We start from the raw sequence: 26473 nt of genomic DNA, 5'->3' as shown, positions 1-26473 counted from the left end.
ACAGCCACCAGGAAGGATCACTTTCCTTTACCATTCATAGACCAGATGCTAGAAAGACTAGCAGGTCATGAATACTACTACTTTTTGGATGGCTATTCAGGTTACAACAAAATTGCAGTAGATCTTCAGGACCAAGAGAAAACAGCATTCACATGTCCTTCTGGAGTGTTTGCCTACAGAAGGATGCCTTTTGGTCTGTGCAATGCACCTGCAACCTTTCAGAGGTGCATGCTCTCTATCTTCTCTGATATGGTAGAGAAATTTTTGGAAGTCTTCATGGATGACTTTTCAGTATTTGGAGACTCATTCAGCTCCTGCCTTAACCATCTAGCACTTGTTCTGAAAAGATGCCAAGAGACCAACCTAGTTTTAAACTGGGAAAAATGTCACTTTATGGTGACTGAAGGAATTGTCCTTGGGCATAAAATTTCAAATAAGGGAATAGAGGTGGATCAAGCTAAAGTGGAAGTAATTGAAAAATTACCACCACCTGCCAATGTTAAGGCAATCAGAAGCTTTCTAGGGCATGCAGGATTCTATAGGAGGTTTATAAAGGATTTTTCATAAATTGCAAAACCTCTGAGCAATCTGCTAGCTGCTGACACGCCATTTGTGTTTGACATAGAGTGTCTGCAGGCGTTTGAAACCCTGAAAGCTAAGCCGGTCACAGCACCAGTTATTTCTGCACCAAACTGGACATTACCATTCGAACTAATGTGTGATGCCGATGACCATGTCATTGGTGCAGTACTGGGATAGAGGCATAACAAGCTTCTGCATGTCATTTATTATGCTAGCCGTGTTTTAAATGATGCCCAGAAAAATTACACAACCACAGAAAAAGAATTGCTTGCAGTGGTTTATGCCATTGACAAGTTTAGATCATACTTAGTAGGATCTAAAGTGATTGTGTACACTGACCATGCTGCTCTTAAATATCTACTCACGAAGCAGGATTCAAAACCCAGGCTCATAAGATGGGTGTTTCTTCTGCAAGAGTTTGATATAGAAATAAGAGAAAGAAAAGGGACAGAGAACCAAGTGGCTGACCATCTGTCCCGGATAGAACCAGTAGAAGGGGCATCCTTTCCATCTATTGAGATCTCTGAAACCTTTCCAGATGAGCAATTTTTTGCCATTCAGGAAACACCATGGTTTGCAGACATTGTAAACTATAAAGCTGCAAGATTCATACCCAAGGAGTACAGCAGGCAACAAAAGAAAAAATTAATTACTGATGCAAAGTACTACCTGTGGGATGAACCATATCTCTTTAAGAGATGTGTAGACGGAATAATCCGTAGGTGTGTGCCTAGAGAAGAAGCACAGAAGATCCTATGGCATTGTCATGGATCACAATATGGAGGATATTTCGGAGGTGAGCGAACAGCCACAAAAGTCCTCCAATGTGGCTTCTACTGGCCCACTCTCTATAAAGACTCCCGAGAGTTTGTGCGTAACTGTAACAGCTGCCAGAGAGCTGGTAATTAGCCTCATAGTTATGCCATGCCTCAGCAAGGGATCTTAGAGATTGAGTTGTTTGACGTATGGGGTATTGACTTCATGGGGCCTTTCCCACCATCATACTCAAACACTTATATTCTGGTGGCAGTCGACTATGTATCCAAATGGGTAGAGGCCATTGCAACACCCACCAATGATACTAAGACAGTGCTGAAGTTCCTCCAGAAACATATCTTCAGCAGGTTTGGTGTCCCTAGAGCACTAATCAGTGATGGGGGCATTCACTTCTGCAATAAACAGCTTTACTCTGCTATGGTCCGATATGGAATTAGCCACAAGGTAGCAACTCCATATCATCCACAGACAAATAGACATGCTGAAGTCTCTAATAGAGAACTAAAAAGAATTCTGGAACGGACTGTAAGTACCCGTAGAAAGGATTGGGCAAGAAGCTTGGATGACGCTCTGTGGGCATACAGAACAGCATTCAAGACTCCTATAGGGACCTCTCCATACCAGCTTGTATATGGTAAGGCCTGTCATCTGCCCGTGGAATTGGAGCATAAGGCCTAATGGGCAACCAGGTTCCTAAACTTTGATGCCAAATTAGCTGGAGAAGAAAGATTGCTCCAGCTGAATGAGCTAGAGGAATTCAGACTCACTGCTTTCAAAAATGCCAAGCTTTACAAAGAGAAAGCAAAAAGGTGGCATGACAGAAAGCTGTCATCTAGAGTCTTTGAACCAGGACAGAAGGTTCTGCTATTTAACTTTAGGCTCAGATTATTCCCTGGGAAACTAAAATCCCGGTGGAGGGGACCATATGTGATTACAAGTGTGTCACCATATGGCTATGTGGAGCTTCAAGACATTGATTCTAATAAGAAGTTCATTGTTAATGGACAGAGAGTCAAGCATTATCTTGAAGGCAATGTTGAGCAAGAATGCTCAAAGCTGAGACTAGATTAAAAGCTTAGTGAGGTCCAGCTAAAGACAATAAAGAAGCGCTTATTGGGAGGCAACCCAATGTTTACTTATCTATGTTAATTTTTTGTTTTCCATTTTTATTTTATGTTTTCTTTAGGATGATGATCATGTGGAGTCACAAAAATCAAAGCAAAATCAAAAACAGCATTAAAAACAGCTCACCCTAGAGGAAGAGCTTACTGGCGTTTAAATGCCAGTAAGAAGCATCAGATTGGCATTTAACGCCAAAAAGAAGCAGCAGTCTGGCGTTAAACGCCAGAAACAAGCACTAACTTGGCGTTAAACGCCAATAAAGGGAGAAAAGTTGGCGTTTAACGCCAGAAACAAGCAGTAGTCTGGCGTTAAACGCCAGGATTGCACTCTAAGGGCATTTACACGCCTAAATGGAGCAGGGATGCTAAGTCCTTGCCCCCTCCCATCTCCTCCTTTCTTTCTTCTTTTGCTCGAGGACGAGCAAATATTTTAAGTTTGGTGTGGAAAAAGCCCCGCTTTTTAACCATATGGCACCTTCCATGAGATTAGAGAAGATCAAAGAGCTATGAAGGAGGAGCAACAAAGGCAAGGAAGAGACATAGAGGAGCTCAAGAGCACCATTGGTTCTTCAAGAGGAAGAAGATGCCACCCTTACTAAGGTGGACCCGTTCCTTAATCTCCTGGTCTATTTATTTTTTCTGTTTTTGTTCTCTATGCTTTATGCTTATTTATGTTTGTGTCTTTATTATATGATCATTAGTGTCTAGTTTCTATGCCTTAAAGCTATGAATGTCCTATGAATCCATCACCCTTCTTAAATGAAAAATGTTTTAATCACAAAAGAACAAGAAGTACATGATTTCGAATTCATCCTTGAAATTAGTTTAATTATATTGATGTGGTGGCAATACTTTTTGTTTTCTGAATGAATGCTTGAACAGTGTATATTTTTGAATTTGTTGTTTATGAATGTTAAATTTGCTGGCTCTTGACAGAATGATGAAAAAGGAGAAATGTTATCTGAAAATCTGAAAAATCATAAAATTGATTCTTGAAGTAAGAAAAAGCAGTGAATAACAAAGCTTGCAAAAAAAAAGGGGCGAAAAGAAAAAAAAAGAAAGAAAAAGAAAAAGCAAGCAGAAAAATCCAATAGCTCTTTAAACCAAAAGGCAAGAGCAAAAAAACAATAACCCTTTAAACCAAAAGGCAAGGGTAAAAAGGATCCAAGGCTTTGAGCATTAATGGATAGGAGGGCCCGAAGGAATAAAAGCCTGGCCTAAGCAGCTAAACCAAGCTGTCCCTAACCATGTGCTTGTGGCGTGAAGGTGTCAAGTGAAAAGCTTGAGACTGAGTGGTTAAAGTCGAGGTCCAAAGCAAAAAGAGTGTGCTTAAGAACTCTAGACACCTCTAATTGGGGACTTTAGCAAAGCTGAGTCACAATCTGAAAAGGTTCACCCAGTTATGTGTATGTGGCATTTATGTATCCGGTGGTAATACTGGAAAACAAAGTGCTTAGGGCTACGGCCAAGACTCATAAAGTAGTTGTGTTCAAGAATCAACATACTGAACTAGGAGAATCAATAACACTATCTAAATTCTGAGTTCCTATAGATGCTAGTCATTCTGAGCTTCAAATGATAAAGTGAGATGCCAAAACTGTTCAGAGGCAAAAAGCTACTAGTCCCGCTCATTTAATTGGAACTAAGTTTTATTGATATTTTGGAATTTATAGTATATTCTCTTCTTTTTATCCTATTTGATTTTCAGCTGCTTGGGGACAAGCAACAATTTAAGTTTGGTGTTGTGATGAGCGGATAATTTATACGCTTTTTGACATTGTTTTTAAGTAGTTTTCAGCATGTTTTAATTACTTTTTAGTATATTTTTATTAGTTTTTATTCAAAATTTACATTTCTGGACTTTACTATGAGTTTGTGTGTTTTTCTATGGTTTCAGGTATTTTCTGGCTGAAATTGAGGGACCTGAGCAAAAATCTGATTCAGAGGCTGAAAAAGGACTGCAGATGCTATTGGATTTTGACCTCCCTGCACTCGAAATGGATTTTCTGGAGCTACAGAAGACCAATTGGCACGCTCTCAATTGCGTTAGAAAGTAGACATCCAGGGGTTTCCAGCAATATATAATAGTTCATACTTTGCCCAAGTTTTGATAATGCAACTTGGCGTTTAACGCCAAGTCTTTACCCTATTCTGGCGTTAAACGCCAGAAACAGGTTGCAAACCAGAGTTAAACGCCAGAAATAGGCTACAACCTGGCGTTTAACTCCAAGAGAAGCCTCTACATGTGTAAAGCTCAATGCTCAGCTCAAGCACACACCAAGTGGGCTTCGGAAGTGGATTTCTGCACTATCTGCACTTAGTTACTTATTTTCTGTAACCCTAGCTACTAGTTTAGTATAAAAAAAAAACTTTTAGAGACTTACTATGCACCTCATGACATTTTTACACTTCACATTGTATTTCTGACGGCATGATTCTCTAAACCCCATGGTTGGGGGTGAGGAGCTCTGCTGTGTTTCGATGAATTAATGCAATTACTACTGTTTTTCATTCAATCACGCTTGTTTCTATTCTAAGATATTCACTCGCACTTCCCCCTGATGAATGTGATGATCCGTGACACTCATCATCATTCTCACCTATGAACGTGTGCCTGACAACCACCTCCGTTCTATCTGTATTAGCTTGAGTGTGTATCTCTTAGCCTCCTGGTTCACGATCAGAGTCTTCGTGGTATAGGCTAGAATTATTGGCGGCCATTCTTGAGATCCGGAAAGTCTAATCCTTGTCTGTGGTATTCCGAGTAGGATCTGGGAAGGGATGACTATGATGAGTTTCAAACTCGCGAGTGTTGGGCGTGGTGATAGAGGCAAAAGAATCAATGGATTCTATTCCAACATGAGTGAGAACCGACAAATGATTAGCCGTGCTGTGACAGTGTATTTAGACGATTTTCACTGAGAGGACGGATGGTAGCCATTGACAACGGTGATCCACCAACATACAGCTTGCCATGGAAGGAGCCTTGCGTGCGTGAAGAAGAAGACAGTAGGAAAGCAGAGATTCAAAAGACAGAGCATCTCCAAAACCTCAACCTGTTCTCCATTACTGCATAACAAGTATTATTTATTTTATGTTATTTACTCTTCACAAACTCAATCATTTTTATTATTGATTTCCTGACTAAGAATTACAAAATAACCATAGCTTGCTTCAAGCCGACAATGTCCGTGGGATCGACCCTTACTCACGTAAGGTATTACTTGAATGACCCAGTGCACTTGTTGGTTAGTGGTACGAGTTGTGAAAAGTGTGAACAATTCGTGCACCAAGCTTGTAGGTAGAAGTGGCAAATAGCCCATAACATGTCAAGGTCAATCTATTTAGACTGATTCAACATTAAATTTGAGTCGAAAAACTCTCCTAACCTACACCACGTAGTTTACGGGTTTGGTAGGATGAGCTAGCAGGCACTATCGCTTTTTTTTTTCTTTTAAAGAAAAAGATTGTAACATGCAAATATTTAGAATATTTTTAATGATGAGTTATTGAACTTTGTAAGTATCTCACTTTTTTTTATTTGAAATTTTTTTGTTATTAAAATAATAAAATACGATACTCACTACTAGAAAACTAGTTATTACAGACGGATATTTCCGACGGATTTTATCCCACTGAAATACAGACGGAATTTCAGAGGAATTTTTTTGTCGGAAAACAAAAAAAATAGATTAGCATAAATTACAGACGGAAAAGAGAATCCGTCTATAATTCTGTCAGAAAAATTAATTTTTTTTTCCGTGCGAATAGTTACAGACGAATTTTCCGTCTGTAATTAAGTAGACAAAACGCGCATTTTATTAAATTATTACAGACAGAAAATCCGTCTGTAATTTAAATGAAATCCGTCGAAAATGTTGAAAACTCTAGTTGAAGATTAACTCCATTCACTCGCCATCCACACCTAGTTACTCTTCATTCACTCCATTCACTCGCCATTCACTTCGCCCTGCACCCCACAGCCTCGCAGCCCCTCAGCGGCGCAGCCACCGCAGCCCCTACACAGACACAGCCTCCACCGCCACCGTAGAAGATCCGTCGCCGTCGGAATCCCAGCTTCTTTTCGTTCCAGATCAGTGCTTTCTTTATCAGATTCCCTTCGCGCAGCTGGTAGATCGCAAACCCTAACTTTTCTATTCGTTCGTATTTTGTATTTTTCTTCAGCTGACGCTTCTTTTGCCTCCATCACCACCCGCCGATCCTCCGACGCTTCTAGAACCTTCGAGAACCTTCCAGTCCCTTTCCGCAACACCGTCGACCACTACCCCTACGCCTACTTCCTCTACACCCCTTTCCTCATCCTTTCCTCCGCCGCATCCCGCCTCCTCCGCCAACCCTGGGGATCCGCTGCTCCTCCCGCCTCCGCGCCGAGTCGGATCCCCGCGGAATCGGTGAGTTTGGTCGACGAGTTAGGTTAGAGTGTGTTGTCTGGTTGCGACTGCGAGGCTTGTGGCGGTGTGGGTTCCGACTGCCCTTGTTTGGGCTTGGGTGTGCTGGATGACGTGGGCAGTGAGTGCGGGCCGGGATGTGGGTGCGGACCAGAGTGCGGAAACCGGTCGATTCAGAATGGGGTTGCTGTTCGGGTGAAGATTGTGAGGGATGCAAGGAAAGGGTGGTGTTTGCATTCTGACCAGTGGATTCGGAAAGAGGAGTTCTTGTTTGAGTATGCAGGTATCTGCTAAATCATTTCTTTGTGTTTTCTTCTTTTAAGTTTAGTTTTTAACTCATATAGCTTCAAACATGTGATAAAATTCGATTTGATATTGTTAAATAATTCTATCATGCCTTATACAATGTACAAAACAGGGCCTAGTGATGAAATAATGTATGACTGGTTGATAGGAGAAGTATTTTTATAGATATGAAAATTGTTAGTTTGTTTGATTGAGTTGGCTGTAGGTTATAGATCAATAGATACTAGATAGTCCTAGAAGCACTGGTTTCTCTGCTTTTTGGTCTTTGCTACCCATATTAGAGGTGCACTCAATTGCTGGAATTTTTCTCCTTATTGTCACTATTATTCAGACAGTATTTTCTATCCTCCAAGTAGTACTAGCTTAATGCATGTGCTGTGTAGCTTGGATGATGATTATATATTCAATGCTCAATATATCATGTTTGTTATGAACACATGTATAGCCCTTATATTATATATATAAGGCTACTCTGCAGTTGTATCAACATTTGAATTTTATATTTTTCTTATTGTTACTTTCTTTACATTATTTACACGTTTATTCTGAAATTAGTATTCAAATTAAACATCATGTTCTATCTTAAAGAAAACAAGAGAAGCTATTAAGTAAATAAATAATGGCGAGCCTAGTTAAACATCAAAGTAACTTTAATTTGGCAAACATATGATATGCTTCAGCAAATTAAGTATATGAACTCATTTTGTTAGTATTAAAATTTAGGTTTTAGTTATTAAATCTCAACCCACACTACTCTTGTAATGCCAAAAAGAAAAGGTGTTTGTAACTAATGTGTCAATCACTGATCATGGTATAATCTTGAGGCTGAGCCTTGAATAAATATGTTTCTTATTTCATAATCTCAGTGATACTTGCCTTAGAGCATCCAAGAAAAAAACGATATACTTGTCTTATATTTGCAAGCTAAGATCATTATACTTGTCTTTATTTTTTTCCCAATCTCAGCTATGAGTATCCAATCTTGGTGGAATAGCTCATTTTCTTTCTAGAAAGCTTCTATTATTATCCTGTAACTTTTCAATCTCTAGATGTTCAAGAGAAGCACAGATAGTGCAAATTTATAGTGCAACTGAGTTGAAGGAAGCAGGAGTAAAGTTTGAGGTAAAGAAAGCTAGTCAATGCTTACTAGACTTGCAACTTTCTGGTCATACTTTGAGAATCCCATTCTTTAGAGTGGAAGATATTACTGAGGTTGTTTTGAGAAATTTGTTAGCTTTCGAGCAATGTCACTGTATCAATGTATCCTACCTTGCTGACTATATTGCTGTGTTAGATTTTCTTATTAACACAGACAAAGATGTAGATTTGCTTATTAAGAATGGAATAATTGAGAATTGGTTAGGTGATAGAAATGCAGTGGCCAAAATGTTCAATGGTCTTGGAGTGAACATTATGTATCCAGATTTTAATGTGCAATATTCCCTTATTTTTCAAAGGTTGAATGCTTTTTGTGCACGGTGTGATTATTGCAACACTCCATGGAAGACGGTAGCTTCTATTGCTGGAATTTTTCTGCTTATTCAGACAGTATTTTCTATTCTCCAAGGAGTACACTAGTACTAGATTAATGTTTGATATCTTTGTAATTGGAAGAATTGAAGTGTTTATTATGAACATGTGGCCACTTTATTATGTAATTATTGAGTTTGCAAACTGCAGATAAGTCCTGAATTGATGTCGAGTCTGGTATTGCTAAATTATTTTGGATTCAGCATCAATGCCCTTATGCTGATAAGCCTTTTACTTCTTTTGCAGTTTTGGTTTCTAGACAGTTTGTGGATATGACTCGCATGAGAATGAAGGTCTTCTAGCAGCATTTCCCAAGTTGATAGGAACTGGAAAACAACACACGTATGTTGAGACTGAGAATGTGCGTTATGTTTACCAGCCAATGTGCGTTATGAAATTTTTGTCAAAATTTAGCTTACAATTAGTTTATTCCTTAATCCTTAACATTTTAGGTACCTGAATATTCTGACTACTTTGAAGAAAGTATTTGCAAATGTGCATTTGACCTGATTTTAATCTCTCTTGGACACAAGGAAAATGTGACTGTTGCACAAGTTAAGCAATACTGTGAGATGGAGAGTCATGAAGAGAAGCTGCACAGACAGATGAGGGAGGACAAGATTAGAGAAGCAAAGGATGAAATGAAAAGGAAAGCTAATGAGATTGATAAAAACAAGGTATGACTGGATTTGATTTTCTTTTTAATTTTTGTTTATTTTAAATTCTAATAGTGTGCATCATTTAATCAAAAGGCAATTCATGTAATATACAGATTATAAAGAACAGAGGTGATAATTATAAAGGAGGTTTTGGCCCATTACAGTCAATGGGCTCGGGAATATTTGAGAATAGCTTTAATGATACAAGCATCTCCAGCAGTGGAACTGGTTCCAGATTGAGTTCTGATGTTGATTCCTTTTCTACCAAGTCTAAAGGTCAGCTTCCATAGTTTTCATGAATGCTTCTAGAATGCTTCAAAATATATTTAGGAGGTAATACTTGGACTGAACTTTTGGAGTTAAATTGGGGATGAATTCCACTTAGACCAAGAGTGCGCTCAGTGAATTGACTAATGTTGGCTGTAATGAGCTATGGTTCTATTACACCTGTACAAATATTTAATTATGCGCTGCCACACTATAGAAGTAGTATGTGATTGATAATAATAGTGTAAAACTCTTATACATTTTTGCCACCATTGCCTCATTCATATACATCAAGATATATATATATATATATATATATATATATATATATAGAGAGAGAGAGAGAGAGAGAGAGAGAGAGAGACCTGAAAGTGTTGCTAGTGAAAATCTGAATTGCAGAAAATAGTTTTTGTTGAATATATAGTATTCTTCTCTCTCTCTCTCTCTCTCTCTCTCTCAAAAACTATTTATTGCATTGTGTGCATTACATGTTCCAAATCTGCTATTGCTATTTAGCAGCGTCCATGATCTTTAAAAAGTAACTGCAGTGGTAACAACTCCTTTTTGGTTCTTTTTTCTAATAATTGCCTTATTTGTTGGCTGAGTGTAGATCGGATATAGTAAGGTAGACATCCTCTGTTCAGAAAGTGGGAAGCAGCGAATAATTTTGATGGACCAAGAATCTCAAAAAGCAAGTATATTGCCATCATCACTAAGAAGCTCAAGAAAGAATGAAGCTATCCAAAAATTAGGATGTTGAATCTTGATGAGTCCACTAGTAGTTATTTGTCATCTAATGTATTTAGATTGTATTATTGCATGGAAATAATTGCTTCTTATTATAAAGAACGTGTTTTGTACTCACTGGTGTGTTTTTCTATTTATACCATCAATAAAAATTTGTATTTATTAAATTTATATTTATTTTGTATGAAAATAAGTTTATTTTGTAATTAGAAAAATAAATAAAAAATTCTATTTTACCTTACTGACGGATTTACAGACGGATTTTCTGTTTGTAATTAGAATGTAAGATGATTTTCCAAAGTTCAAATTACAGACGGAAAATCCGTCGGAAAATCTGTCTGTAATTACAGACGGAAAATCTGTCGGAAAATCTGTCTGTAATTACAGACGGAAAATCCGTCGGAAAGTTCGTCGCCTTTGGAAAATGGATAGAAAATTTACAGAGGGAAAATCCGTCGGTAACTGGTAAAAATCCGTCTGTAATTTTCCGACGGAAAAAAAATCCGTCGGTAAATAATTTCCGACGGGGCTTTTACAGAAGGACAAAATCCGTCGGTAATTTCGTCGGTAACCAAAAATCCGTCTGTAATAAAGACTAAATCCGTCTGTAAATCTGTCTGTATTAATCCATTTTCTAGTTGTGACTATTTGAAATATTGGGATATGGAGCTACACTTTTTCATCTCCTTTTTTACTATTCATTTAGTTTTTAGTTTAGATCCAACACAGTTTCAAAATGGTATTAATTCTCCTGGCCAATAAAAGTCAAGGTGAATCTCTCTCTTAAACATCAGTGTCTTGTGTTAATCAACTATTTCCGAAGTCTAAGATTTCAATGGATGTATGTTATTTGGTAAGAAATTCGAGAATTCGGCCAATGAAAAAATTTCATCCAAATAAAAGAGATAAAATTTGTCAAGCTTATCTTAAAGGTGGACCAAATCGTCAACCAAGAGTTGATCATTATTCATTCTTTAGTGATACAAGTCATCAACGTTGTTTTCAAATTTCTTTGTTTGAATTATACGCTTCATGATTAGAGTATTACTAGTATTTTTACCCGTAATAACATTACGAAAATATAAATTTTTTAAAACTAGGCTCCACTTTGTTCTGACAGTATAGATTATGCATTGGCACAAAATATTTATAAAATCAAATTACTTTTCCAAAAAAAATCGTAGGTTGACAAAAGTCTCTGACTAAGAAGACCAAGATATCTGTAGATAAAAAATCAAATAATATTATTTTTAGTTATTATTTTTATATTAAAAAGTCTAATTTTTTTATTAATAATTAATTTTAACATTCGTTATCTAAAATTCAAAATAATTTAATGTGTATACTTTTACATTTAATTAGGTGTTAATTGTTAAGTCTGTTGCACAAATAGAAATAACTAATTTTTATACTTGCTACTTAAAAATAATATTTTTTCTCTCTATGTATATAAAAAATATAATTAGATATTAGCATAAAAAAATTATACTGATAGTTATAAAATTAACTCAAAATTAATTTTTTTAAAACAATTGAATCTTGATTCTAACTTTTAATTATAACATTAGTATTCTCTCCAAATTATATCTAATATATATTTGAAAGAAGAGAAATAAAAATATAAATCAGAAAGATAAGCGGTAAAAATTTAAAACTAAATAAAAATAAAAAAATTGTATATAATAACAATAATAATATTTTTATTTAAATTATATTATTTTGTTAATTTTGTTTTATGTAGAAGAGAAAGATAGAAAAAATAGAGAATGAGAGAAAAGAGAGAGAAAGATAAATATGAAGAATGAGAGTGAGAGTTTGTTAATTTTGGAAGAAAAAATTTTATTTTAATTGCAAAAAAATATCGGATGACATATTTTGATTTATCAAATTACTAACTTAAAATATAAATTATATCTAGAGTAAAAATAGTAGAGAGAAATAGAAAAATGGACAGAGGTAGATGAGAGAATTTAGGAAAGGAGTTTATTAATTTTGAAAAAAAAAGATTTTCTCTCAATTTTAATAAGAGAGTGTCATGTGACACATTTGATTATTAAATTAGATAGTAATATATGATATATAATATATGTATATTTTAATTTCAATTTTAATATTTTAATTTTAATTTTAATGTAATTAAAAAATGGCATGTTACACATTTTGAATGTCAAATTAGTAATTAGTCATTGATATTGATAATCATATATAAAATAGATAGAGTGGTTGAAGAAATGAGAGAAATAGAGAAAAGGAAGAGGGAGGAGGGGAGAATTTTTTAATTTTAGAGGGAAAGATTTGATTTCAATTGCAATGAGAGAGTGACATGTGGCACATTTTGGTTGTAAAATTAGTAATGAGGAGGGAAGAATTCTTTAATTTTGGAGGCAAAGATTTAATTTCAAGAGTAAAGTATCGTTTTTGTCCCCAACGTTTGGGGTAAGTCCCAAAGTTGTCCCTAACGTTTCAATCGTCCTATTTAAGTCCCTAACGTTTCAAAATTGATTCAATGTTGTCCTGCCATTAGGGATCCGTTAACAGAATTGACGGCGGGACAAAATTGAGACGATTTTGAAACGTTAGGGACTTAAATAGGACGAAAACGTTAGGGACAAAAACGATACATAAAAATAAATTTTAATTTTATTTTATTTTCAATAATATTAATTTTTTACTGTACATAGTATTCAATTATTTTTTAATTACATCTAAATAAATTACACTTAATCACATTACTTTCATTTTAAATAATTTTTTTATAATTTTAAAGAATTCTGATACATTAGAGATAAAAGGTATAATTTATATTTTATTGTATATATTATTTTTTTTCTTTTCTACAAGTTTATATACTAGTCATTCTACAAACATTTCATGATAACTAAGAATCTTTAAGAGTAAAATTATAAAAAAAATTAATTTATTTAAAATGAAAGTAATATGATTAAGTGTAATTTACTTAGATGTGCTTAAAAAATAATTGAATACTATGTATAGTAAAAAATGATATTATTGAAGGATAAAATTAAAATTTATTTCTATGTATCATTTTTGTCCCCAACGTTTTCGTCCTATTTAAGTCCTTAACGTTTCAAAACCGTCTCAATTTTGTCCTGCTGTCAATTCTATTAACGGATTCCTAACGGGAGGACAACATTGAGTCAGTTTTGAAACGTTAGGGACTTAAATAGGACGATTGAAACGTTAGGGACAACTTTGAGACTTACCCCAAACGTTGAGAACAAAAATGATACTTTACTCTAATTTCAATTACAATGATAGAGTGACACGTGGCATATTTTTGTTGTAAAATTAGTAAGGAAGAGAGGAGAATTCCTTAATTTTGGAGAGAAAGATTTGATTCCAATTGCAATGAAAAAGTGACATGTGGCATATTTTGGTTGTAAAATTAGAGATATATAATAGATATTAAAATATTATCTTTTTTAGGTCATACAATAGTAGTATTATCAAAGTTGATGTTTTGATTTTTTTTTCTTTTAGGTTTTATTGTTATTGATTATTTTGCATAAGTTTTGATGACTTAAATATTTAACCTATTTTCTTAATTAAATTTTATCAACATATCACTTAACCTTTGTGATTGATTGGATAGAGATTAATTAGAAGGTATTTAAGAATTGCACAACATACAACTCATATGTTTTGAATAAAATCATTATTTGTTTCGTCAATTTTGTGATATTTAAAGATTACATGGGTAACATACACTACAATAATTTTTATCTATGGCAACATGTATTCTAGGCAATATTTAAAAAGTGTTGTCTAAAATAATAAAAAAACAACTCTTAATATATGTTGGAAGGAAATAAGCCTATTGCAACAATTTTTAATCAATATGTTATAAGTGTTTCTTTTTAGACAATTAAAAAACATATAAAAAATGTTGCTTTAATAGATTAAATAGGCAACGTTTACTGTATTCATATATTACATTTAATCAAAGTTACTTTTAAATTTTTAATAAACATAAACTTATAAATGTTGCCTGAAATAAATTAGTATTTTTTTTCTTAAAATTATAATCTTCCCTCCAAATATTTTAACAAAAATCACTCTTTCCCTCCTTAATTGAAAAGAAAGAAAAGAAAAACAAAACCTAACCCCTTTCAGTGAAACAAAACCCCAATTCAATTCATCATCTTCATCTTCTTTAGTGAAACAAAACCCCAACCCTAAATTTTTGAAATCACAAACACAAAATCATTCGAAATGTCTCATTCCTCTCATCTCGTTCAACCCATTCGATGATGGCAATAGAGACATTGACGCGCATTCCTCTTTGCTCATTCATCATTGTTCTTTAGTTTTGAGCTTCGATCCTCTCTGCTTGCGTTTGTTCATCACTATCGGTTACTATTTCGTATTTGATTCTGCATATTTCTTTTTCTTTTCCATTTTTTCACTTTGAATCCTAATTTTAATAATGTTGTTGTTGCTATTATAGTGTTTTTGGTAATATTCATCGCCATGCTCAATGATCAGTTCTTGTGTGTTTACTCGCGCTTGGAGCTTTTCTAGTTTCTGCTCGTCGTTCATCTCTGATCTCTTCCAATTTTCCGGCGTTCTTCTGCTAGTGTTCATCACCACTAGTCATTGTTCTGTAGGTACTGATGATTTTGTCTCTGTTTTTTTTTTCTGTTTTTATGTTTTAAATCCTAATTTTTGGGTATATAAAACTTGTTGCTTAGATATTCTATCCTAAAAGGAACTTTCAGGTATTTTTGGTTCTTTTGAATGTAAAGGAAGTTTGGATAAAATGATTTTTAACTTTTATGAAAGCACAATTAACAATAGTTAATCTGTTTTATATATGTTAATGGTTCAAATATAACAACAAAATAGGATCTTGTTAACTGTGAATTCATGCATATTCATATGCTCTTGTCAACTATGCTTTTTAATTTCTTTTAGCAATTATCATTAACATCTGTTATAAAGTTTAATGCTATTAAGATATGAAAACATGGAACAAAAATCAATATATCCATCATATTTTACATTATTGTCAATAATATAACTTAAGCAATTACTTAATCAAAGTTTGTTATTGCATTAATTCCTTTGCACTCAATTGCTGCTATGTCATAGGCTCGAACAGCTTCCACTTGAGTGTATACATTAGTTAACAAAATGTTACTTCGATTTTTCTTTTTAGAGATTGGTTGAATTTGGTTTTAACAAAATTGCAAATGTGTTTCTTTTGTACTTCTCAGAATTTTAAAATTTAAGTTTTAGACCTGAAATTATTCCAAAAGTAACTTTGTTTTGTAGTTAATCCAATATTAGTGAATTAGCATTGTTTAGTGGCCCATTAGCATAACAAATGGTGTTGACTAATAACGTGAGATGCTCCATTATATGCACAAAATTTTTTAATAGAACCAAAAGTGAGAAGCACTTCAATAAACAATTGCAAATGTAACCAAAACTGAGAAGTAGTTACTTATCCATTCGTGTACTTAAAAAGAGAATTACTTCTAGTCAGTTACTTATTCTTATATATTATTAGTGGTTATTATGCTTTAATTCTCTAATAAAAAATTGGCTAATTTGATGTTTTAGAATGTAAGTAAACTACCTTGTTTATTTTAAATATTAAGCTTCCTAAGAACTTACGTAAGTAAACCTTTTTCTCCTGAATTAGATTGATAAAATATATTTGTAGTTCTTTAGCGAACACTAAGTGCAAATTGTGTATATATAGTAAATTGTTGTGTCAAGACCTCGTAAGATATTTCTATCTCATACTTATTTACTTTTACATGTGTATATTATTCTTTTGCACTTTTTTTATGTATATTGTTCTTCTAATGCAGTGTTTGCTTATCTTTGAATTATTAATAGAATTCATTCATCTATTAATATTCTTTTTAGGTGTTGTTAATGGACATATAAATTACATGATTTTTGTTACTAAGATTCTTATTTTAATATTATTATCACTAAATAATAAGATTTTTCCAGGACTTATCCAAGAAATGGATGAGTTTACCAAGACATAGCCAAGAGTTTAGGGATGTCGTCAATATCTTCTTGGACTATGCTTGCTCTGTTTGAAATTCTCAAGGAAAGGAAATTCTATGTCCTTGTACAAAATGTTACAACTTTCTTTGGGGTCAAAGACAGTCTGTTTATGTGATTTTATATACTTTGGATTTGTTAAAGGCTATACACAATGGGTTAATCATGGAAAAAGTGTAATTAGTATGGATGTCGATACTGATGATACCAATGAGATTTATTCATGCGATAACATTATTAAAGCCTTGCTACAAGAAAAGTTTAGGAATATGGCAGATGTTGAGGGAGAAAAAGAAGGTATGAACGAAGATGTAAAGAAGTTCTATAATTTGCTTGGCGAGGCTACCAAGGAATTATATATTGGTTGCAAGGGATTCTCTATGTTATCTTTCACCATCCGGCTATACTTGTTGAAGTGTTTATATGGATGGAGCAATGTCTCTTTCACTTCCTTTTTGGAGTTGTTGAAAGAGGCTATTCCTAACTTGAATTTCCCTTCTTCTTTCAATAAAGCCAAGGCTATAGTGAGAGATTTAGATCTTCATTACAAAAATATTGATGCATGTCCAAATGACTGCATGCTGTATAGAAAAGAGCACAAAAATGAAATATGTTGCCATGAATGTGGAACATTTTGTTGGATTGAGCATGCGGTAGTTAAAGGTAACGTATCTTCAAAAAAAGCTCACAACATTCCTACAAAGACATTGTGACACTTTCTCCTAATTCCCAAGCTTCAAAGGCTATTCTTGTGCTCAAAGATCGCTAAGAATATGAGTTACCATCAAGAAGAGCATAAAAAGGATGGAAAGCTAAGGGTTCATTTGGTTTTCGTTTTTGTTTTCTGTTTTTATTTTCAGTATTTTCTATTTTTTGGACTTTGTGAAGGAAAAGTGAAAATAGTGAAAATAGTAAAATCCTGTTTTCTATTTTCACCTCTTGTTTTTACCTTTTTCTTCACAAAATCCAGAAAATAGAAAACACTAAAACTAAAAATAGAAAATAAAAATGTTCCAAATACACCCTAAAGCATCCTAAAAATGGTCAATCTTGTAAGAATTTCTATAACCGACATTCAAAATTTGCCAAAGAACCTCGTAACTTGAGACTTGGTTTGGTTAGCGATGGATTCTGTAACACCCTAATTACCCTAAGCCTTATCTCTAGCCGTAAAGCAAAGGTTAATCAAAGGTTACGACAATTCTAAGGCTTATACATATTTATATAGAAGGAAATAATATATTCTAGAAGCCCGATGAATGATTGAGTTCAAAAGCAGAATTACAAAAGCGCGAAATATTCACACGAAGCTAACGCATAAGATACAAGATATAGATGCGAGAGAAAAGATCATATATAGATATAAGAGTATAATAATGTAAAGATCTAACTTCAGCTTGTGGAGTTTAAGCCGGCTAGCTATATACAGACCATACAGAAATCTGACAGTAAAAACAGCTTATACAAATTTTCTCTCTCTAAGATAAGCCTCTAGGCGAAAGTAAAATACAAAAGTGAGAGATACAAACAATTTAAGAAAAAGACTCCAAAACATGAATAAGACCCTCCGCTTTGTCACCATCAAGCAACTCACCGAGGTGGGTTGCGACTTGCATATGAAAAACAACAACAGAATATGGTATGAGAACCAGAGGTTCTCAGTATGGTAACAGTGCCCAATAATGTAAGATGTAAGGTTCTGGGACACCGAAGGCAATCCTAGAACTTCACATTAAACAGATATTCAAGTCTTAACAAAATAAATAACTTAAACCATAAACCATAAACAGGGTTATCTAAACTTAGGGGATTTCTAACTAATATCCCACAGCCGTCACCAACCTTACCCTCCACGCGATCCCATCGCCACCGCCTACCTACCTCCTCAGCACCAAACAAACACAGATAATGTAAGCAAGTAAAACACGGGTAGTATTCATATATATCAAGATTCAGGAAGCAAATAGGCATATTATACAATTAGGCAAACTCAAGTAATCAAAGCAAACAAGCACATAAGAAATGCATATGATGATTGTCTATCCTATTGGCTCGTGATATCACTTGTCGGTCCATAAATGCCAACCCGATACATCCTTTCGAATGTAGCTTTTCTGCCACTCCCATGGATATAGTGCCGGGCACACTCTACTGACCCACGGATATAGTGCCGGGCACACTCGTATGTGTAACCCAAGGATATAGTTCCTGGCACACTCTTGCAGCAGAAAAGGTTATTAATCATAATTCATTCCCAGGGATATAGTGCCCTGCACACTATCATGCTTAACTCAAGGATATAGTGCCTGGCACACTTTCTACATTCAACAAGATCATCATTCCTCTTTAAGTTCTCATCTTACTTAACCCAAGGATATAGTGCCTGGCACACTCTCAACATTCAACAAGTTCATCATTCTTTTCTGAGTCCTTAACTCATCATAACCATCATCAATTTTCCATCCCCAACTCATTAGTTCATCAGTTTCTCGACTCGTTGTCAACAATCACTAAGTTCACTACTTCTCCTTCTGTTTCAACTAACTCATACTCAATACACCAGAAACATAAACCTCTGTTTGCTAACTTTTCACAATAATACCAAATTACATTCCCTAAGACCATTCCCATGTTTTGATACCCGAAAATAAGCCAAAGAGTCTTAAAATGGTGTCACAGAAGCTTACGAGCTTGTTAGGAAGGTGAAATAATTGAAAACAAAGTTTAAGTTTGAAAAACAAGGCGTGTGCATATGCACAGGGGTGTGTGTGCGCACGCCCAGAGAGATTTTTAAAACGTGTGCGTATGCATAGGGGTGTGCGTATGCACAAATACAAAATTTCACAATTCTGTCCGCTCGCACAAGGTGTGCTAGCGCCCCTAACAGACTGACCTTCCCAACGTGTGCGTGCGCACAGGTTGTAATACTCCATTGGATATGTGCGCGCACAGGTCGTGCTAGCGCTCTCACCAACAAGCCTTTCCCTGCTTGTGCGTACGCATAAGGCTGTGCGTGCGCATAGGATTAAAATTTCACAGGGTTGTGCGTGCGCACAAGGCTGTGCTTACGGACATATCAGAAATTACAAAATTCTGCAACTTTGCAGATTTTCGGATTTTGACACCAAACTTTGAATGATCATAACTTCCTCCACAAAAGTCCAAATTTTACAAACTTTATATCAATTTGAAGGGTTTTCAATGGAATTTAATTCTAAACAAATTTCAACAACTTTTGAAAATTGAGTCACAAGTTATGACCCTTCAAATTTCACTAAAAACTAATTTTTACCAAAATTCCACAAAGCTCTCAATTTTCCATTTTCACTACCAAAACCAAATCTGAACCATATTAACTCCATCCCACATCAGATTTTACTATTTATGCCATAATCCACTACTCATATCATCAATTCTCAAACCCAATTATCCATGATTTCACACTAAAATCCCTTCTCATCCAACAAACTTAACAATAATCATTTTACCACTTTCAATTCATCAACATCAACCTCATTGATTCTCAATATCAATAATCAATATTGTTTAACAACATCAACAATATTTCTCATCCAAATTCATCACACATCATACATCAACAACATTAATCAACAACTTCAACAACATCAACAATCACTACAAATCCTCATAAAACTCATATCCTTCAATGATAGTCGTCAATTAACCTCAATATTAGCAATCACTATCAACATTTACATTACCACAATCAACATACATACTCATTACCATCAACCCACATCATAATATTATCATTAACACCAATACCCTCATACCCCTTATCAACCTCCCACTCATCATCAATATCATCAATCCTTCATCAACAACAAATAAATCACAACACTCATCATCCACCTCCATACAACTTATCATCAAGCATCAAATTTATATACAATTAATCATACACCCAAACATTCAATCCTATCTTACGGTCAACTAGCCTAAGTGTTCAGAAACATTACATATTACATAAAGGAAACCGAAACCATACCTTGGCCGATTCTCAAAATGCACTAAACATCAAAACGAAGCCACCAAGCTCAATCCAAAGCCTCAATCCAACTCCAACAAACACCAAAACTTAATCTAACATCATAAAACATACCAACATCAAACCTAAGGTTTACAAAAAACAACTAAACACCAGGGTTTAGTGAAACCTTACCTTATCCAACGAGATTAGGGGTAAAATCCAATATCTTCCTAAAGATATGGCTCCCGAAAGGTGGATGTGAATAATGCCAATATCTTCCTCCTCCTCTCTTCTACCTATCCGAGTTCTCTCTCTCTCTCTCTCTCTCTCTCTCTCTCTCTCTTGGTGTTAAAATGAGCTTCTTTGGCTCATTTTTTGCTTTATATGAGTTGGACTTAGGCCCAACTTGGACCCAGTCCAACCACGAAGCATTTTTGGTCCACCTTGGGCCAAAACCTTTAAGATTAGTGTCCGGTTTTTTATTCTAAATTATTTTTATCCTTTCAAAATAATAAATCAAATTTTAAAATCTTATTTTCCAAAATACGTGGTACTGGACAGACTAGAACCGGTACTGCCAACTTAAGCGCCAGTACAGATTTTTACAAAAACTTTTCGAAAAAGATACATTTTCCAACTCAGAAAAATTCATTAAAATAAAATTTCACCTTTAAATTTTCACATTAAAACTTCTAAATTTTGAATATATTTCGAGTACTAAAATTATTTTATTAAAACGGTTTTGACGTGAAAAATTCCGGTTCTTACAGATTCAATCCTTTTCGAACTATGAGTATATCTCATAGCACATGACTGGTTATTTTAATGACTTATAACTTGCCACCATAGTGTACATAAAACAAGAATACTTAATGCTTTCTCTATTAATCTTGGGACCAAAATTGCCAGGAAATGACATTGACATGTACCTGCAACCATTGATCAAGGAAATGAAGGAGTTATTGGAACTTGGGGGTAGAAACATACGATGCCGCAAGAAATAAAAATTTTCATGCAGCTCTCTTATGGACAATTAGTGATTTTGCTGCATAATGCTATCCGGGTGGAGTACAAAGGAGAATCTAACTTGCCTTCACTATAAAAAAAGCCGAGTACCGTTGGATTTATTGATAGAAAAAAAATTAATCTGCTGGCAATAAATTTATCGTCGGATTTTGTGTCGGTTCTAATCCGACGGTATAAGCCTCATCGATGAATGTTTACCATCAAATTTTATTATTCATCAGTAACTTTCGGCGGACTTAGCGGCAGATTTAGTTTTTAAGCTACAAAAAGCTGGTGTCTGTTACCGGCCGGTTTTTTTCGATGGTAAACTTTGCGCCAAATTTTTTATGTTCCCGCATTTTTACCGTCGGATATTTTTGTCGGAGAATCTGACGGTAAGTTCATTTTTTTCAAATATTTTTTTTGATGAAATTAGTGGTGAAATTCTAAATTTTTTTATTTAAATTTATTTTTTGCACAATTAGTAGTCAAATTCTAAATAGTAGAAGCCAAATATGTTAAATTATCAAGTGCACGAATAAAATGAAATGTCAAATAATAGAGGATATGATACAATCAAACAGTGTATAATTAATCCCTAGTCACTGAAAGTCATCGTCATCAACATCATTATCGTCGTCCTCATCCCGCTGGTCCTGCTGCTAAGGCGGCAGCCTAGGCAGTGATGTATGTGCCCCTCCAGCAGCACCACTTCCACCAGGAGCAATGCCACTACAACCAGCGCGTATTTAATCATCGTACGGTGCTATGTTTCGCTCCATCTATTGAAGCCGCTCTAGCTCTCACCTCCATCCAACCTGAGGTCATTTGTGTCTATCATGCATAAGAGGATCACCTGATATCTTTTCTCAGACTCCCGTAGCTACTGAGCTTGTTGGTAAAGGTTCCGAGTAAGGAGCAGCACCTTCTCCCACAAATTGATGTTGTCCCCAGGATCAATGGGCCGATTGGTGGCAGAGGTAGATGATTGTCTCAACATGGATGTGCAAAGGTTGTTGGTGAAGAATGATCCCAGTCTGTACAAGCGATTCTTTTATGGCTCGGATGCGGCCTCACACCAAACCCTATCAGGATCGACGGCTGGTGTAGTGAAGTTTCTGCCTTCGTTTCCAATACGCTGAGATTGTTGGGTTGCAGCCTCCAATCTCTACGTGTAGGAGTCCTGTGTAACACATTTTATGAGTAGGGATCTCACATGATGTTTACTCACGTAATGATCCATGGCCCGTTGATTGGCAAATCTCTCCTTGGAGTCTTGTGTACATTTATATTATGTGGAAAAAATTTTAGCATAACCTCCCCTAAAGTTGGACATATATCAACTTTTACAATTCATACAAATCCAACCAACCTCAATCATGAATTACAACTTACAAACAGCCACAACGTATCCAAAATTATAATTAGAACAAATCATATTCAAATAACAAACACAAAATTATGATAACAAATTTGAACCAAACTTATAATAACAAATCGGAACCAAATAACGAACACAATTATAACAACAAATCAGAATCAAAATAACAAACACAAAATTATAATAACAAATCTGAACCAAAATTATAATAACTTCTAATAACAAATCAGAATCAAATAATGAACACAAAATACTGATAACAAATCAAAACGAAACTTATAACAATAAATCGGAATCAAATAACGAACACAATTATAATAAGGGTTAAGTACGATTTTGGTCCCTAAGGTAGGGGTTGAAAATTTATTTTGTCCCTGGCCTTTTTTTTGCTACAAAATGGTCCCAAACATTTAACTTAGTTTTAAAATCGTCCTTTGGACTAAAATACCCTTCCCCTTCCCCTTTCCCTTCTTCCCCAAAATCAACCAGAATCCCTTTCCCCTTCCCCTTCTTCCCCAAATTCAACCAGAAACAAAGCAGAAGCAGCAGCAATAATGAAGCAACAACAATTAGGAGCAGAAGAACAATAACACCAATGGTAACAATAATAAAATCAGAAATAAAATCAATGTAATCAGAAGCATAAACAGAATCAGAATCAGAGTGAAACAGAAGCATAAACAGAAGCAAAAACACAAAGAAAGGGCCAATGTACTAAGAAGCAAAATCAATGTAATCAGAAGCATAAACAGAGGCAAAATTGGATGACTATCTGGTGGTACATGGCAGCAAGAGCAGCTCCAATAAAAGGCCCAACCCAGAAAATCCACTACAATGAAGAAAAAGGAGATATGAAATTCAAAAAGAAATGAGTGAGAAAAAAATGCAGAAATGAAGAAGACATACCTGATCATTCCATGCATGGTCTTTGTTGAATATGATCGTAGCACCAAGGCTCCTAGCTGGGTTAATCCCAGTTCCAGTAATAGGAATGATTGCCAAGTGGACCAAGAAAACAGCAAACCTGATCGAAAGCAGCGGCGACCGGCAAGGAGTTATATTAAAATGGCGCCGTTGCCGGGGAATTACAATGGTGTTATATTATTGGCTATTGTGAATATGTGAATATGTTTGCCTTTTGCTTGTTTTATAGTTTTTGTTAGGTTTATGACTTTTTTGCTTATTTATGTTAGATTTTGTTTTTATTTGCTACTATGAATTCTCATCATTTTGGCTATGAGTGTGGTTATAATTATGTTATAGGGGATGGAAGCTTCAATGAAGAGGTGCATCAAAGATGGAACAATCAAAAGTGGGAGGAGCCATATGCATGTGATCAATCCTCTTGGCAACAACCTCCACCAATGAACTATGAACAAGAGCCATTCTATGATGCATACCAATCAAATGGCTATGGTGATTCTCCTTGTGACTATCGACAACCACCACCATGTGCCTATGAGTCATATCCTCAATATAGCCCTCAACCATACTCACAAGCCTCTTTTCACCAAACACCTCCATATGACCCTAATCCATATCCACCATACCAACCACCTTTTGAGCCATATGAGCCACATATAGAACCACCCACATTCCAACACAATTACTCCCAAGAACCACCTCAATACACTCAATCTCTATACCCTTACCAAGAAGAACCACCTTCTTATTATGAACCCTTTTTCCAAAACAATGAACCCTCCTATCCACCCCAATCTCCAATGGATGACACCCTTGGCCTTCTTCTTCAAGGGCAAGAAGATATGCAAAACAGCGAACTAGAATTCGTGGCTACCTTGACCAAGGTAGTAAGCACTTTGGCCTCCCGATACTCATGCACTCAAAGTACTTCCATGCCATATGTAAAGAATCTAATGAGGAACGGAATATGAAAGAGAGATTGGAAGCCCCGGTGGAGAACAAGGAGTGGGATTTTGTATTGGAGCAATTGGAGGAAGCCATGATTGTTGAAGGAAAGGAAGAAGTGGTTGAAGATTTAGGGGATGTTGAAAGTCCATGGGAATGTAGCATCATGGAGCCCTTTTCCAAGAAGCTTGAAATTGATGTTTAGGAGGGTGTACAACCTCCAAGGCATATCATGGTTGAAGACTTTGAAGAGGTTGATCAAGAGATGGATTCAATCATTGAAGAATTCTTATCTACAATTGAATACTCTCCCATTGGACTTGACATGGAGATTAAGATAGAAGAGGCACAACTTCCCATGCCCTTGGTAAGCAATGAAGAAGAGATTGAATTGGAGGGAAGCTACCAAGAGGAAGAGGTTGAAATTGAAGAAGCTTGCAAAGAGGTGGAAGTTGTCAAGGAAGAACATAAGGGAGTGGAGCTTGCAATTACCTTGCCAAAGTTGTTGGAGACCTCTCTCCCTAAGTCACCATCATCATTTACAACATTCAAGTGGGTAAAATTCATATCCCTTAGCTTTCTCATTCCACTTGAATATGGGTTGCTTGAGACGGATGGTCAACTTAGGAATGTTTGTGGGATTAAGAGTAAAAGAGAGAGGGTTATTGGTTGGAAACAACAACTGAAGCTCATTATGGTTGGACCATTAAGGTTGAATTGTAAAGGTTGGAGTCATGCTACATTGAATGGGTCAAGAAAGTTGTTTGGAGGTTTCATTGAGAATTCATCTTGCTTACCACCCAAGTGGAGTAATGATAATCAACTTGAAGATGGGTGTGAAAACAAAGTATGAGATCATGGATTACAAGATGTGGATCAACTTTGGGAGCTCATGGCTCGTGTGGAACTCCATCAAGGCTTGGTGGCATTAATTTTGAAGAATAGAGCTTATTGGAGATTCAAGCATTGGTGGATGTTCAAGGATGGATTCAAGCACAAGCCACCATGACAAGGAGCTCCCCAAAAGTCCAACTTAAGGACAATAAATAAAAGTGTTAGGTGGGAGACACCCCACCATGGTAAGATCTTTTCATTTTTCTCTTTTGTAAATATTGGTAGAAATTAGTTTAATTTCAAGTTTTGTTTAGTTTTTTGTGTTTGTTTGGTAGTTTAGTATGTTGAATAAGGTTTTATGGTGTTTTGGTAGCTGTTTAGAGGTTTGGAATGCTTGGTTTGGTGCAAGAACTTGGAAAAATTTTGAAAAACAAAGCATCAACCCACGCGTACGCATCACCCACGCGTACGTGTGAGCCCAAGCTTTTCGACCATCCACGCGTACGAATCACCCACGCGTACGCGTGGGTCCCAAATTTCCACTTTCCATACAAAAACTCGAGAGTTGTGCGAGTTTTAGGCTGGAATTGTGCCTCTAGCACAAAATCCACCCACGCGTACGCGTCGCCTTACGCATACGCGTCGCACCTCCAAATAACCCACCACGCGTACGCGTGACCTACGCGTATGCGTCGCTCCCATTTCACCTATCCACGCTTACGCATCACACCACACGTACGCGTGGATTGCCCTGTTCCACTCTTCTTTTCTTCTCCTCTTTCCATTTCTTTCCTTCTTCTTTCTTCTCTTCTTTTCTTTCCCTTCTTCAATCATCATCCAACACTACCAAACACCATCTATAACCATTTCTTTTAGTTAGTTAGTTAGTTGTTTAATTAGTTAAATTTTCATTTAATTTCCTATTTTTCATTATGAGTGTTGGATTATGA

The 26473-nt window shown here is 35.6% G+C and overlaps 1 protein-coding gene across 1 annotated transcript; it reads left to right on the top strand.

Moving 5' to 3' along the window:
* Positions 1-8439: 8439 nt before the first annotated feature.
* On the top strand, positions 8440-10569 carry LOC112772863 (coatomer subunit delta). Its single transcript, XM_025817865.3, has 7 exons — positions 8440-8455; positions 8508-8743; positions 8876-8902; positions 8985-9086; positions 9178-9402; positions 9498-9660; positions 10262-10569. Exons 1-7 carry the CDS (start codon positions 8440-8442, stop codon positions 10270-10272), a joined length of 780 nt encoding a protein of 259 aa, XP_025673650.3. The 3' UTR covers positions 10273-10569.
* The last annotated feature ends 15904 nt before the right edge of the window (positions 10570-26473 follow it).

This window comes from Arachis hypogaea, chromosome 18 (genome assembly GCF_003086295.3).
Source record: "Arachis hypogaea cultivar Tifrunner chromosome 18, arahy.Tifrunner.gnm2.J5K5, whole genome shotgun sequence".
NCBI classification, from domain to species: domain Eukaryota; kingdom Viridiplantae; phylum Streptophyta; class Magnoliopsida; order Fabales; family Fabaceae; genus Arachis; species Arachis hypogaea.
This window is presented reverse-complemented; position numbering and strand designations above follow the sequence as displayed.